At 41.5% G+C, this 16975-nt stretch overlaps 2 protein-coding genes across 4 annotated transcripts in view; one reads left to right on the top strand and one right to left on the bottom strand.

Annotated features, from left to right (window-relative positions):
* The window catches only part of IQGAP2 (IQ motif containing GTPase activating protein 2), a 305783-nt gene that overhangs the window by 80997 nt on the left and 207811 nt on the right, over positions 1-16975 (bottom strand). For all 3 annotated transcript variants that reach the window (XM_055536607.1, XM_055536609.1, XM_055536608.1), the window contains exon 13: positions 11978-12141. In XM_055536607.1, the coding sequence (XP_055392582.1) occupies positions 11978-12141 (164 nt within the window). The remainder of the gene's footprint in view (positions 1-11977; positions 12142-16975) is intronic.
* F2RL2 (coagulation factor II thrombin receptor like 2) lies at positions 211-8277 on the top strand. The gene is made up of 2 exons (XM_055536610.1): positions 211-471; positions 5640-8277. The coding sequence occupies exons 1-2, from the start codon at positions 408-410 to the stop codon at positions 6707-6709; spliced, it is 1134 nt and encodes a 377-aa protein (XP_055392585.1). The 5' UTR covers positions 211-407; the 3' UTR covers positions 6710-8277.

The raw sequence follows: 16975 nt of genomic DNA, 5'->3' as shown, positions 1-16975 counted from the left end.
TTTTTAAAGTGGGTAAAAATGAGATAAGGAACAGATTTAAATTTAACTGCGGCTAAGCATCTGTTTCCAGCTCACCTCGATTAAGGACTGCCCTTATCTGCATTCATTCCATGCACATAAATACACAGGGTAGGAACTACAGCTTCTGCCCAGAAGGGCCTGTGAGCGGTGGGAGGAGTTACACGGCTTTCTCCACGGATAAGGAACACACTCAGAGGCTCAGCCTGAGTCATGCACGAATGGTGTCACACCCTTTCCCTGCAGAGGACCCGGGCGGGCTTCCTGTCCACAGAGCACAGCAGAACCCCGTTCTACAGAGAGAGCCAGGGTGCCGGCACATGGAGCCGAGGTGAAACCCGCCCCCTCCCCCCAGTCTTGCACATTTGAGAGAGGCGGCTCGGATCAAGATGAGGGCCGTCGTCTTTGCAGCCGTCGGAGCGCTGCTTCTGTCGCCTGCTTCCTGTCAAAGTGGTAAGCGCTTTTCTTATGATGTCGGGTGGGATTGCTACTTTGTGTCCCAAGAGTCAACCGAATCTAATCTCTTTTACATTTCACACAAACTGCACCCCCAAAGGCAGCGTGGAATCTTAGTTATTAAAAGGGGGAATCATGGACGTGAAGAGATGTAGTTTGTTCGCTATTCCTATCTTGTCCAAGACTGTTCTCTGCTTGTATTTAAAAATTTGTGGCACAGTCAAGACAGGAGAGCTCTACAATTAAGTCAGGAATCAATTTTCTTTAAAACTTCTTTGTTTTTCTAAGCATTTCCTCTGATATGGCAAAGATTAACATTTTTAAAAAGAGATTTAAAAAATCCCACGTTAATAGCTCCTGGTATGAGGAAATACCAGGAAATGAGGAAAACAAGAATACTCCCTGAAAGACAGAGTGGTTGGTCTGCTTTCAATAATCACTGATGCTAATCAATTAGTATTTCCCAAAAGAAGTATGTGTTTTGTGTTTCACTCAGTACAATGTTAGCCTGTAACTTCCTGCTTGCTCTAGATCAACCTGGGACAGGGGTATCCACAACCTCCTTACTGTGGGGGTTCCATTCTCCAGTGAACATTTTAGGAGCCAGAGAGCTGATGGGAGTAAATGACAGTGAACAGGAAAATAAAAATTATACAAAAAACTCCAAGGCTCTATAAAGGAATGTGACCTACACTGACAGCTGGAATCGCTGAGGTGGTCTTAGGACAGTGTTGAGAGAATCACTGGAGAGCAGCTGCTTGTGTGGGAGTTACAGTGAGTGAGTGCTCTTTCTGGGAGAGGATGAACCAAAATCAAGCAGAAGAGCAAAGGAAAAGAAGTTTGCAGACGTGGTTCCTTCAAGGTGCTGGTGGGGTTCACTGGACGTGAAAAGGGAGGAATTTAAAGGGTGACAAGGTAAGATCATGAGGTAGGGGAGATAAATTAGGATTTGAGATTGACATATATACATTATATATAAAACAGGTAAACAACAAGCAACAAGGACCTACTGTATAGCACAAGCAACTATACTCAGTATCTTACAAAAACCTTAAGGGAAAAGAATCGGAAAGAGAATCTATATATATTACATACTGATATGCATAAAACGGAATCACTTTACTATACACTTGAAACTGACACAACAGTATATTAACTATACTTCAGTTAAAAAGTTTTATAAAAAAAATAAAAGGCGGCAAAGTGAAAGGCGGCGAATTTGCTTTCGTCAATAGGGGTTGGGAAGAAATGGAGGAGGAGCCCCCCCTTCCCGTTTAGTGGCTGAAGTCTCTTCCCTGTGGGTCAGTCCCTCTCCAAAGCCTTTTCTCAGGTTGAAACACATTTCAGGGACATCACGTGAGATGAACCTGTATAAAACACTCAAGTACATGAAAAAAAATACACACATAATTTAACAAGCATTCGTTCTTAAGGAAAGCCAGGCTTTAAGGAGTAAAAGACTGCTTTGAGCTGGATCAGAGCCAGAATTCTCATGGAAATGGAATCAAGGCTTGTTGACAGCGTCACTGTTCAGCAGGTTTTCAGGCATGATGTCTTGCTCAATCAGAGGAATTCTCAAAAACAAACACACACTGGGTTTCAACGGCTCTCTTACTAGATCTTGAAGGGCTGTAACTCGTACAGCATGTTTTCAGCCTCCATTTTCCAGCTCTGTGCCTGCCTGAAAAGGCCCTTCTCTTTGGGTGATGTCAGATGCAAGAATTTTCCAAAATGCCCAAGTGAGCAGAAGGATTTGAGTGGCTGTACTCAAGTGGCACATCTCTACACACAGGTATCGAAGAGAGCCACTTCCCCAATTTTTCTTTCCTTTAATCTTTCTTCCAAGGACACCCTCTGCTTATGCCATGAATTCAGTTTTTGTGATCTTAAGGTTATGAGGGAGACTTCAACTTCACCCGAGGGTGAACTGGTAGAGATTAAGGCCGGAATAGAAACCGGCTTTGAAGGAGAGCCAGGTTGCTAAACACTAACTAACCTCCAGGATTCAACATGTAGGAATTCAGAGCTCATGTGGAAAGAGGTAACTGGCAGAATGAGGCATTTTAAATCAATATAAGTATTAGGTTTACATTCAGCATAAAAGCCCGTTTTAAGGTAACGTTAGAAATGTGAGAGAATCTGCTTTCTCTACACGTCAAGGATTAATTTACGGAAAATTACATAACGAAAAGCAGGTTTGAGTGTAAAGGTTTATTTTGTTTTTAAAATTGCTCTCTCAAGAATTAAGATTATGAGTATCAATGTGCCACCTAGGTGACAAATATTTGTAGTACGTAATTTGTTTTAATACTCTTTTTCATTTCTTCATTTCCAACTTCTTGAATCATCAATTTCCTCTTCTGATGTTTCTTCCTTTGTCTCCTCCCCTCTTGAAATCTGACATTCCCCCTCAATTCTGCCTTTGGATTATTTCTTCTCAACACAAAATCAAAGTAGTGTCTCTACCCAGACTAACAGGCCCATACGTCTCATGTGGGCTCCTGAAATTCTGGATTCCACATTTAAGTCTAACCTGTCACGGCACATTCTCATTCTAATATTGCACCAGCAATTCGAACTCAGGAATATTCAAAACTGAGATCGTAGCTTCTCCCTGTGTTGCACCCTCAGCCCCCCCGCCTTGCGCCATGCTCCATCTGCCTCTTCTCCAATGTTGTCCAGAAGACAAACCTCCCGCTCATTTTTGCTTCCTGCTTCCCTTGCACCATCTCCAGATGCTAAGTCCCTTTGAGCCTCCATTACTGAGTCTCATGTGTTCATCTTCACCTCTCCACTGCCATTACTCCAGCTCTGTAACCCACCAACTTGAGTTGAAATGATTACAGTAGCCTCCAAATCTAGACAGCATATTAAAAAGCAAAGACATCACTTTGTCAACAAAGGTCCATATAGTCAAGGCTATGGTTTTTCTAGTAGTCATGTACAGATGTGAGAGTTGGACCATGAAGAAGGCTTAGCGCTGAAAAACTGATGCTTTTGAACCCTGGTGCTGGAGGAGACTTTCGGGGCTTCCCAGGTGGTGCTAGTGGTAAAGAACCCACCTGCCAATACAGGAGACATAAGAGACGTGAGTTCGATCCCTGGGTTGGGAAGATCCTTGGAGGAGGGCATGCCAACCCACTCAAGTATTCTTGCCTGGAGAATCCCAGGGACAGAGAAGCCTGGTGGGCTACAGTCCATAGGGTCGCAGAGAGTCAGACACGACTGAAGCAACTGAGTATCCATGTGCGCAGAAGACTCTTGAGAGTCTCTTGGACTGCAAGGAGATCAAACCATTCAATCTTAAAAGAAATCAACCCTGAATATTCATTGGAGGAATTGATGCTGAAGCTGAAGCGCCAATACTCTGCTCACCTGACACGAAGAGCTGACTCACTGGAAAAGACCCTGATGCTGGGCTAGACTGAAGGCAGGAGGAGAAGAGGGTGGAGAGGATTGAGAGGTGGTTAGAGAGCATCACTCACTCAATGGACATGAACCAGAGCAAACTCGGGGAGACAGTGAAGGACCGAAGAGCCCAGTGTGCTGCAGTCCATGGTGTCACAGTCGGACATGATTTAGCAACTGAACAACAACAAAGCCTCCAAATCAGATCCCTTTGCCTCTCACTTCTTATCCTCTGTCATCAAAGTGACCATAAACACAAGTCAAATCACTGTTATATTAGTTTTCTATTACTACTGTAATGAATTTCCACAAAATGAAAACACAGGATTTATTATATTTCTGAAGGGTCACAAGTCCTGAAATCAAGGTGTCAGCAGGGAGGCTCCAACAGAGAGCCTGTCTTCTTGCTGTAGTCGCTTTCTCAAAGCACATGCATTCCTTGGCTCGTGGCTCTTTCTCCAACCTTCAAAGCTGGCAGCAGAGCCTTTTCCAGGATCTCCAACTTTGGCCCTCTTGCCTCTCCCTTTTATAAGGAGTCTTATGATTACACCTGGCCCACTGGCCAATGCAGGGTACTCATTCCATCTCAAAATCCTGAAGCACATCCACAAAAGTCCCTTTTGCCACAGAAGGTAACATATTTGCAGGTTCCAGGCATTAGCGCATGGAATCTTCGGGGAGCCATCACGCTGTCTATCTCAGTGGCCATCCCTCTGTCCCCAGTTTTGTCTGCATACAACCTCAGCATCTGTGAATGGGCACGTGATTTCTTGGGACAGTTTAGGGGCCCTTCAGAGATTTGGCTGTAACCTACTCTTTCAACTTCACCTGCCAGATGCACCTTATTTGCATAAGAATGTGCTTTTGTGCATCTTCTCCATTAGTGTGAGAATTGAAGACAGGAATAGTATTGATTTAAAACTGTGCTTCACTGGCATATAAACATGCAATAAACATTTGCTAAATCAACTTATCTGATCTTCCCAGATCCCACGTCAGCCTACACAATGCCTGTGGCCATTCATCACCTACCAGATTCTTATTCTTCTATTAAATTCCACCTCTTTATGTACCTTGCTTCATCTTTGTTCATGTTCATCTTTTCCTTGACATTTTGCCCCAACACCTAAATCTATTAAATACTGTCTGAATGCCTATACAGTTTATAATCAATATGACATTAGCCTATAATGGTTTAAAGTGCTATTTTGTTTCCTCTTATAGTATTATACTTCCTTACATACAAAGAGTTGTCATCTAGTTTGGGTTCCTGCATGGGTTAGCATGCTGCTGGGGCATATGATATACATTAAATGCTTTCCTGTTGATTACCTGATCTATAATGACTGTTGAAAATAAAAAGGATCCTAAATTCTATCATTACAGAAATTATGTAGCATAAGAAATCTAGTTTTATTGTCTCCTGAACAATAGATATCCCTCAGTGATGCTAAGTCACTTCAGTCGTGTCCGACTCTGTGCGACCCCATAGACGGCAGCCCACCAGGCTCCCCCGTCCCTGGGATTCTCCAGGCAAGAACACTGGAGTGGGTTGCCGTTTCCTTCTCCAATGCATGAAAGTGAAAAGTGAAAGTGAAGTCGCTCAGTCGTGTCCGACTCTTAGCGACCCAATGGACTGCAGCCTAATAGGCTCCTCCATCCATGGGATTTTCCAGGCAAGAGTACTGGAGTGGGGTGCCATTGCCTTCTCCTCCCTCAGTGATGAATCATATGTTAATACTTCTTTTCAATTACAGGTATGGAATATGATGCAGACAACTTGGCAAAGCCAACCTTGTCTATTAAGACCTTCCGTGGAGCTCCCCAAAATTCTTTTGAAGAGTTCCCCCTTTCTGCCATAGAAGGCTGGACAGGAACCACCAAAACTGGAAAAATCAAGTGCCCTGAAGAACTTGATTCAAATCTCCATGTGAATAATGCTACCATGGGGTACCTGAGCAGCCCTTTAAGTACCAAATTGATACCCGCCATCTACATCCTGGTGTTTGCAGTAGGTATGCCGGCCAACACGGTGACCCTGTGGATGCTCTTCAGGACCAGAACCATCCGTATGACCATCTTCTACACCAACCTGGCCATTGCAGACTTTCTGTTTTGTGTTACACTGCCCTTTAGAATAGCTTACCATCTCAATGGGAACAACTGGGTATTTGGCGAGGTCATGTGCCGGGCCACCACGGTCATCTTCTATGGCAACATGTATTGCTCCATTCTGCTCCTCGCCTGCATCAGCATCAACCGCTACTTAGCCATCGTTCATCCTTTCACTTACCGGGGACTGCCCAAGCGCACCTACGCCTTGCTAACATGTGGACTGGTGTGGACAACGGTTTTCTTATACATGCTGCCATTTTTCATTCTGAAGCAGGAGTACTATCTTGTCCAGCAAGACATCACCACCTGCCATGATGTCCACAACACATGCGAGTCCTCGTCGCCCTTCCAGCTCTACTACTTCATCTCCTTGGCATTCTTTGGATTCTTAATCCCATTTCTGGTCATTATCTACTGCTACACAGCCATCATTTGGAGGCTTAATGCAAAAGATCGTAGGTGGTTGTGGTACATTAAGGCGAGTCTCCTCACTTTTGTGATTTTTACCATTTGCTTTGCTCCAAGCAATATCATCCTTATAATTCACCATGCAAACTACTACCACAGCAACACCGATGCCTTATACTTTGTCTATCTCATAGCTTTGTGCCTCGGTAGCTTGAATAGTGGCCTAGATCCATTCCTTTATTTTCTCATGTCAAAAATCACAGATCACTCTACTGCTTACCTTACAATGGTTAAACCATCTTAGAGAACAAGGAAAGCTATTTGTGAAAAGATACATTCTTGAGGTAACATATGCATAGAGCTCTATTCTCCAGCTCCATTTTTGAGCTTCTAAAAAACAATGCTTCAAAATAAAGCATTACATACACTCTAGCTTTTTTTAAAAAAAGTGTCATTGCAGGAGAAAAGATTACTCTCTTCATGGTAACTGACACATCTGCCTGACTGGTACTTCAAGCTCTTGAAATATCCGTCTTCCCTACTTCTAAGGTTTCTACTCTAGATGACTTGAAGGTTGAGGATGGAACAGGGGGCAAGGGTGCAGCAGGGGCGGGGGTGGCTAAGATCTGTTTTTAGTATCCGGTGTCATTTTTAATTCTTCTGCCTCCTTCAGCTCTCAGGCTTATGGCTGCCTCATCAGCTGACTCTGTGTGTGTAGTATCTCTCAGTACATCTGTTATCCAGGCCCACCTCTGCCTTCTAACCAATCTCATCACTGCCAGCCTGTCCTCCACTTCTCAGGCCACTGCTAGATTTGTTGTTATTTAGTCACTAAATCACGTCTGACTCTTTTGTGATCTCATGAACTGTAGCCTGCCACACTCCTCTGTCCATGGGATTTCCCAGGCAAGGATACTGGAGTGGGTTGCCATGATTAATCTTCCCCAAATGCCAGTTTGAATATATCACTCAAATCTCCCAGTTCAGAAACCTCCATTGACCATTCACTGCTTTGGAATAAATTATAAAGATTTAGATTAGCATTCAGGACAGACACTAATTTTATCTACCAAAAAACATGCATGGGATGTAAGCACAGGCTGAGCCTCTCCCCTTGCTATAATCTACACTTCTCATTCTGCCCCTGCCCCTCACTGGAAAGCTATTTCTAACATGTTTGCCTTAATTCTTTCCATCTCTCCAAGTCCTCAAAGGGCCACTCTTCCCTGACTCTCTATCCAGAAGTTCATTTTCCTCATCTGAACCTTCAAAAATCTTTTTTTGTATTTTTATTATTGCACTTTAGAGAGCTCACTTGTATACAAATGTTAATTCCATAAGCACTTACTAAGTACCATATGCAGTAGAGAAGGGGCTTGTCCTCGCCCTTCTCTAAGTTTCTAGTAATAATGCCAGGCTCAAGTCTTCCCAGGGTCTGTGGGGCAAGGCTCCATGCTTTTCACATCCTGTGGTTGAATGAATGAAATAATAAAATCTCAAGGTACCTAAACAGCATGAAAGTCAATTAAATTCATACTGAGAAGGCAAGGTATTCCATATGACAGGGCATATTATTTCTGGTTGGCCATATCAAAAAAGAAAAAAAAAAGAAAGCTAAGAATATATTCAAGAGGTCATTTATAAGTTTAAAATAATGGCTCCATTATTTTTGTCCTTAAACATAGTTTTTATGGGAAAATTATATTTTGTGATAATCTTTCCCTCAGTTTAGAGATCAGACAGGTGATTATTAGTGGTTAAGGGCATAAAGGATTGTGAGACGAATTTTCAAATTTGTAGGAACATGCATTGACTGTACACTTTGTAGTGCCCATCAAAACAATAAAAGACATTTTAAATGCCAATTTGTGAGTGTGCAGAGTTTCCTATTTCATTGGACTTAAGACTATAAAAATACAAAAATGCACACAAAGAACATTTACAGTATCTGTGTGGTTACATGAAGAGTAAAACTAAGGTGAACACTAAAGCAAGCAAGCAAAAAAAAAAAAACAACTAAAATAAGTTTCTAGATGACAGAAACCCTAATGGAAGGAACTGCTTTCTGCAAATTGCTTTCTGCAAACTGCAAAATAATGAACTGTAATACAGTTTTACCTACAGAAAAAAAAATTCAACACTATATCTTAACTTTTATGCAGTAAACAAGAACTTTTGGGATGTATAATTCATACACCTCCCAAAATTCTCAAGAAAAGGCTACAATTTAAAAATAGCTGACAATTCACTGCCTCCAGTGACTAGACCTAAAAGTGTGCTCTCTGCGAACATATGCCAGGCCCACTTCCCAGCCTTTCCCTCAAGAAATGGAAGGACTCTGGTGCGTATGCAAGCTTATACCTGAAATACTGTTATCGAGGACCAAGAATTCTCCTCAACTTACACCACCGTCCTCAATCTTTGATAAAACTGAGCATTCTACTAAGATGTCATCCATTTGGACTCTTAATGACTATATACTTTGGCACAAGCTGTACTTCACACTGACAATACCAGTAATGTAATTTTCCTCTATTATTTTCCAAGGCTAGACTTTTGGAAAGTAAGGCACAGAAACAGCCTCATATACACAACTGAAAATTTACAGGTATCAAAACAGCAGAGGTTCAAAGACAAAGAGAGACCCCCACTAAATAACAGAATCAGGTCTTTTTTTTTCCCCAGGGAAAGAGAATGTGCTGAGAAAACAATGTGTCAAAATGAAGGAGCAGAGAAAGAGAAATGTGTTTAAAGATGGCAACTTGACCAAATCAGATTCATCACTTGGGGCTGTAGTGTTTCATCACCTCTTGTGCTCAGTCACTTCAGTCTTACTCTTTGTGACCCTGTGGACTGTAGCCCATGAGGCTCCATTGTCCATGGGATTCTCTAGGCAAGAATACTGAAGTGGGTTGCCATTTCCTCCTCCAAGGGATCTTCCCACATGTCTGCATTGCAGACAGATTCTTTATTGTCTGAGTCACCAGCAAAGCCCTTTAATCTCTCAGTTAATGGCAATATAGTGTAGTTCAAGCTTCTAATTTTATAGGTCAATAGTGGTTTAATGCCTGCTCTAGCTCAGATTCCTAGGCTCATATTCAGGGCTCTAATTACACTATAAGAGCACCGCTTTCACACTTAGGAGGGCTTCCCTGGTAGCTCAGCTGGTAAAGAATCCGCCTGCAATGTAGGAGTCCCCGGTTCAATTTCCTGGGTCGGGAAGGTCCCCTGAAGAAGGGATAGGCTACCCACTCCAGTATTCTTGGGCTTCTCTTGAGGTTCAGCTGGTAAAGAATCCGTCTACGATGCGGGAGACCTGGGTTTGGTCCCTGGGTTGGGAAGATCCCCTGGAGAAGGGAAAGGCTCCCCACTCCAGTATTCTGGTCTGGAGAATTCCACAGACTGTATAGTCCAGGGGTCGCAGAGAGTCAGACACAGCTGAGCAACTCTCACTCCACACTTAGGGGGAGGCCCCACAGAGAGGCAGTGCCGCGCAGACACCGGGGGGCTTCTGAGTGCTCTGAAGAGGTGCTGTGGAATTGCACCTTGACCTAAAGTCCTGAGCTTGGGGTGCTCAGGAGCGGACATCCACTGCTTGCCTATAAAGGTTTGTGGAGTCAGTCTCACCTCAAAGACAATCCCCCCATGTGGTTGTCAGCAGAGAAACCCAGGTCTACCTCTGTTTTGCATGCAGAAGATCCCAATTTGTGGCCAGAACAGGCCTTGTGTCTAGCGAAGACCTTGCGACGAAGACATCAACGCACCACCCGCTGACCTGCACGGCAGCTAGGGGTACCACAATAACACCAGCTATGTTTCATAAACCCTTTTTTGGGGGTGATATGCTCCATGTCAAATGCTATATACTTATACATACATACATTATAATCAATGTAACTATGTGTTAATAGGGAATTATGTGTTAGTATATATTATTCATTTACTACATTATGTAATCATTTAAGCCTCATCATAATCCTATAAGGTAGGTACTATAATTTTAATTTTACATATGTGAAAACCAAAGCATAAAGAATTTTAGTGACTTGAGTAAAATCCCTAGCTGATCGGTGGCAAAGCCAAGATCTAAATGGTTCCTGTCTGTCTCCAAAACTAATAACTTTAGCGTCCAATGCTGTGTCACGTGCTACGGCCACAGCTACACTGGTAGGGACAGCGGAGGGCAGCCTGGTCCTCCTCGCTGACAGGGTCTGCTCCCACTGCTGGGATGAGGGCACACAAGGCCTGGCTTGAGTCTCTCCCTATTTTTTTTTTTTTTGCATAGGTAAGGTTTTTTTTTGGGTGACATGCTCCATGTCAAATGCTATACACTTATACATACACATACTATAAAAAAATAGAAATTCAATAAAAGTGAAAAAATAAACCAATGTAAATCCTATTCACTCCATGCTACTAAACTGCCTCATTAGAGCTGAAGAAAAATATTCCCCAAGGTAGGGCCTTCTGTCCTCTGAGCCTTCCCTGGGATGGCCTAGCCTTACCCTCCGTGCTTTATGGATGCCTCACGTAACTCACCTTCATCTGATCCTCACAGCAACTGTTAGGGGTGGTGATAATGACACTTAGTTCACAGGGCTGCTATGACTTATTCCGAGGACTGCATTAGCTAAAGTATCCACTATCGTGGCTGGCAAACAGCAGGTGATCAATAAATGTTTGCCATAGACAAAAATGTTCTTCCTGTTCCAGATGAGGCCATTCCTGGGTTGTAAAGACCAGTACAAACAAGATGCCCACTCCTCTGGGGCTGGGTTTGCACCTGGGGACATGGCAGCCACAGTGGCTAAGTCCCAGGGAGCACCAGGAGACGGTTCTTCCCATCCACCCAGTTCTTCCAGGCTGGCCAGTATCTACGGGATATCTCACAACCACAGTATGAGCCCTGTGGCCAGCTGAAACCCTCTGCTCTGCAGTGGGACGTGGCCAGGTCAGTTTCCACCTGTGCCTAGAACACACCAAGCTGGTGCCCACGTAGCCCTGCCATTACCTGTTTGCATCATCCTGCTCCCACCCATCAAACCAACTCATCTTTACCCTTCGTGAGCTGCTCCTGATCTACCTCCACACCAGCCTATCTTAGGATTCCAGCCCACAGCAACCCCAACCATCTCCGAGTCACTCTGAGCATTCCTCGTTTTGACACTTGGCCACCATACTCACCTCCACGGCTGTGGATTTTATGTGGGAATGCCCTCTGTCTCAGGAAGTTTCTAAGCCTCTTGAGGACAAGGACAGACCATTCGAACGGTATCATGTGTCCCTTGGATTCCCCCCTTCCCCTCTCTCCCCAAACTGGTCTGTAAATTTAAAAGAAACACACCTATTATCTAAACAGAGTTGAAATTATATATATATATATATATATATATATATATATATGTATATATATATTCTTTTTTGAATTCTCTTCCATTATAGGTTGTTACGAGACATTGAGCACAGTTCTCCATGCTATATAGGTCCTTTGGGATTAAAATATGCACACTACTATGTAAAAAATAGACAACTAACAATAAATAAATAAAAAAACACACCTACTAAGACTTACCATATATTTCTGTGTTTTAGCCTGGTATAAAACATCCTGGTAGTGCAGGGCAAAGTCAGGATCCACATCTTTAATCTTAGCAGTGGGTAATAACAGGCTATCTAAAGTTCTCAGAGGATCCCCTTCATCAATGGCTTCATTGATGTATCCCACAGCTACAACTCCTAGAAAATGAAGACAAAGAATTCCTTTTAAGTCACAGTACATCCTAAGTTTTCTTGAATCACCTATAGCAAAGATCAAGTTAGAAAGAGGGGCTGGGGAGACCACACACACACACAAACTGCAAGAGCTAATAAAGCTAAATACAGCCAAACAAAGCTAAATAAAGCTAAAATACAGCTAAGGCTTGCATGGGCTTTCCTGGTAGCTCAGCAGGTCAAGAATCCGTCTGCAATGCAGGAGACCCCAGTTTGATTCCTAGGTGGGGAAGATTCCCCTAGAGAAGGGATGGGCTACCCACTCCAGTATTCTTGGGCTTCCCTGGTGGCTCAGATGGAAAAGAATCCGCCTGCAATGTGGGAGACCTGGGTTTGATCCCTGGGTTGAGAAGATCCCCTGGAGCAGGGCATGCAACCCACTACAGTCTTCTGGCCTGGAGAATCCCAAGGACAGAGGAGCCTGACAGGCTCCACAGGGTCACAAAGAGTCGGGTATGACTGAGCAACTAAGCACAGCACTCAAGGTTACATAGTAGGTCAATGTACAGAAGTCAATTATATCTTTCTACAATTGCAATGTGCATGAAATTAAGGGGAAATTCCACAATAGATTCCAACTACAAATAGATGACAAATAGAATAAACACTTAGGAATAAATTTAACAGAACAAGGATAAGACATATGTACTGAAAATTATGAAAGACCATTGGCAAAAAGAGATGACCAAAATAAAGGGGAAAATTATCCCACGTTCATGGATCAAAGACTTAATACTACTAAGATGGCAGAGATCTCCAAATTGATCTACAGATTCAATGCAACCCCTATCAAAATTCCAGCTGCCTTTTTTTTTTAAACAGAAATTGACCAGCTGACTCTAAAATTCATATGGAAATGCAAGGGGTCAAGAAATAACCAATGTAATGCTGGGGGAAAAAAAAAACAGAATAGGAGGACTCTTTCTAATTTCAAATTTACTACAAAGCTACAGTTAATACTGCATGGTACATAAACAGAAACCCATAGGTTAATGGAATAGAATTTAGAGTTCAGAAATAAATCCTTACATCTATAGTCAACTGATATCTGACCAAGACAATGAAACAGGTAATTCAGTCTTCATAACAAATGGGCACAGACAACTGAATGTCCTCTGCATAGAATGAAGTTGGACTCCCTTCATTGCATCACACACAAAAATTAACTCCATACGGAATACAGATCTAGACATAAAAGCTTAAACTATAAATTTTTAATCTCTTAGAAGAGAAGTAAGGGTAAATCTTTGTGGCCTTGTGTTAGGCAATACTTCTGATCTATAAACACCAAAAACATAAACAAAAAAAGGAACAAAGGGATGTTGTAAAAATTTAACCTTTAAGAGGTACACACTATTATGTATAAAATAAGCCACAAGGATATATTGTACAACACAGGCCATGTAGCCAATCTTCTAAAGTAACTATAAATGGAATGTAACCTCTAAAAGTTGTGAACCAATATATTAAACATCTGTAACACGTAATGTGTACATCAACAATAAACATCTGTAACTTATATAATTTGTACATCAACTATAATTCAATAAAAAATAATTAAACCTGTTATGCTTCCAAGGACACCATCAAAGAAAGTGAATAATCTACAGAATAGGAGTAAATATCTACAAGTTTTGTACCTGATAAGAAACCTTAGGTACCTGATAAACAAGAATATCAAATATATAAAGAATTTTTATAACCTGACAATAAAAAAGAAAACCCAATTTAAAACAGGTAAAGGACTTGATAAGATATTTCTTTAAATATACAAATGGCAAATAAGGACATGAAAGGATGCTCAGTATCACTAGTTATTAGGAAAAGGCAAATGCAAATCACAACAAAATACCACTTTATAACCACTGCTGCTGCGGCTGCTAAGTCGCTTCAGTCGTGTCCGACTCTGTGCGACCCCATAGACGGCAGCCCACCAGGATGCCCTGTCCCTGGGATTCTCCAGGCAAGAACACTGGAGTGGGTTGCCATTTCCTTCTCCAATGCATGAAAGTGAAAAATGAAAGTGAAGTTGCTCAGTCGTGTCTGACTCTTAGCAACCCCATGGACTGCAGCCCACCAGGCTCCTCCATCCATGGGATTCTCCAGGCCAGAGTACTGGAGTGAGGTGCCATTGCCTTCTAGGATGGCTATATTGACAAAGACAAACAATAACAAGCGTTCTGAGGATGGGATGAAACTGGTGGTGGAAATGGAGAATGGCAGTCACCTCAGTAAACAGGCAGCTCTTTAACATATTAAACATACAGCTTCCATTTGATCCAGTAGTTCCACTGCCAGGTATATACTCAAGGGAACTGAAACCTTATGGCCACACAAAAGCTGACACATGAATGTTTATACAAGCAACATTTACAAGAGCTAAAAAGTAGAAACAACCCAGATACCCATCAATTGATAACTGGATCAACAAAATGCATACCGATAGAATAGAATATTACTTGACCTAGAAAGTAATATGAAGTATAATGATACAACACAGATGGATCTTGAAAACCTTATGCTAAAAGAAATGAGCCAGACACAAAAGGCCCCATATTCCATGATTCTCTTTTTATGAAATACCTAGAATAGGAAAATCCATAGAAACAAAGTAATTGGCTGTTGCCAGGGGATGGCAGGCTAAGGAAAAGGGAGTGACTGTGAATGGGTACAAAGTTTCTTTCTGGGGTGATGAAAATGTTTTGAATTTAGATACTAGTGATGGTTGCACAATTTTTTAAATATATAAAACCACCATAAAAACACACTAAAATGGGGGAATTTTATGGTATATGAATTATATCCCAATAAAGATGTTGTAAAAACAGGAGATAATGTTGGCCCATGGAATTTGTTAGTTCAGTATCAACACAGTTTCTCTAAATTTGAATAAAAGAGAAGGGAAGTACTATGAAAAATAAAACAGGAGATAACTTGACATACAAGTAGCAGCTCATTTCTAGCATAAGCCTCACTTAGATAATAATGCCAAGTACTGCTGCTTGACGGAATCAGAGAATACCAGGGCTACAAGAATTTACTGTAAACATGTACAGAAAAGAAAACAGAATTGCAAAGAGATTTGGATATGAATTCTATTATTTGGTTTACTCTACTCTACCACTTTGTAAAGAACACTGAAGAGACAGTTCAAAACCAAGCAATTCCCTATAGTGTTAGCAGAGTGACTTTCAAGGTTAATATAGTTCAGTTCTGTCCAATGAATGTTCTGTGATGATGAAAATGTTCTGGGCCATCCAGTATGGTAGCCATTAGCCACATGTAGCTGATGAGCACTTAAAATGTGGCTACTATAACTGAAGAATTAAATTTAAAATTTTATTTACTGTTAATTAGTTAAAATAACCACATGTAGCCAGCAAGAGTAGGTAGATTCCATAGAAATTACCAAAGTCATGCATGTTTGGGGAAATTTTTAAGGTTCAAGTACAGCTAATTAACATCACAAATTCTCTAATACTATCTGGGAAAATAACATCTGGAACCCTTTGGATGTACCAAAGGATGAATAAGCATACCTACCAATTTAAACTTCTACTATCTCTACTATACACAGGATCTTAGGACAGAGACTGTAACATCCAGGAACGAAAAGCACAGAAGCCACGTCATGCAGTTGGAAAAGTATTTGAAAGTTTAGCAGAAAGGACCTATTTGGAGGCCGCTTCTCAACACTACATTATTCTTAAAAATAAACTATAAATCAGTCATTACAGTGTATGTATGCATGGGTATATTATTCATGAATATACATACACAAAAGTACACATGGACATGTACATACCTTCACATACTAACAGGGGGCTCCTGCTTCCCAGGTGAGTGCTCATGGACAAGAATTACTAAAGAAACTAAACATTAACAAGCAGTAAGCTTAGAAAATAAACATACTTAAAGTCAAACATTATCTCATTCTGTCAGTTATTTTTCATCAAAAACAGTCAGAAGCCACTCTATTAAGTATCATATGCTATGAAACAGAATATATCCTTTTAATTTTTAAGAAGCATCTTCATCTTGAGATTCAAATTAAGGTAAATTGTTTAGCTAAGTATCTCCTGAATAAAAGACCCCATAAAGACCATTGTTAAGAATGAAAAAAATCTATAGGAGGAAAGGGACTTTCTAAAATACATAGAAATTATTCTAGATTATGATACTCCAGTATGTTGGAAGAAGCAGCAAAAATACTTCTCTAATGTGCAAGTTAGGTTATCTCAAAACATTGGAAGAACTTGGGAAAGTCCAATACTAGCCACATACAGGGTATTATCACTTCACCCTTATTTATAAACTGGAGAGCATGGAACACTTATGTCATTCTCTCAACATCCCCTTGGGTCTACTGTTCTAAATATTTTTAAACATCCCACTCAAGAATGATCTTTACAGAGCTACGTCTGAGAAAGAGAATGATGTATGTACCTAATGGCCAATCACCTGGGAATGAGTGCCGTCCAGCTGACTTGATTGAAATCACCTGCTCAAGCTTTTGGTGTGTTTATAGGAACACAAGCTGCTGATGTCATAGTCAGTGACCTCACAGGGGCTGAAAAACCTTCCCAGAAGTCCCCTGGGCACATCTGCATCACGTCCTCTGTTCATACATAAAGAGAAAATCCCATTTGGGCAAAGATTGTTGAGCCTCAACTCATGGCCCACTTATTTGAATCATCATATGATACTATAACATTCTAGTCCAACAAGAGGGTGGGCATTTCCTTAAAGATGTCAGTATCTGAGACATTACTGTCTCAGTGAGATAACTGACAAAGAA

This window comes from Bubalus kerabau, chromosome 10, assembly GCF_029407905.1.
Source record: "Bubalus kerabau isolate K-KA32 ecotype Philippines breed swamp buffalo chromosome 10, PCC_UOA_SB_1v2, whole genome shotgun sequence".
Lineage (NCBI taxonomy): Eukaryota > Metazoa > Chordata > Mammalia > Artiodactyla > Bovidae > Bubalus > Bubalus kerabau.
The sequence above is the reverse complement of the archived record's forward strand: the minus strand, read 5'-3'. Positions and strand labels throughout refer to the sequence as shown.

Coding starts and splice junctions, on each gene's coding strand:
- F2RL2 (XM_055536610.1), top strand. CDS start 408: ATGAGGGCCGTCGTCTTTGCAGCCGTCGGAGCGCTGCTTCTGTCGCCT. Junction 472..5,639: donor GCCTGCTTCCTGTCAAAGTG/GTAAGCGCTTTT, acceptor TTTCAATTACAG/GTATGGAATATGATGCAGAC.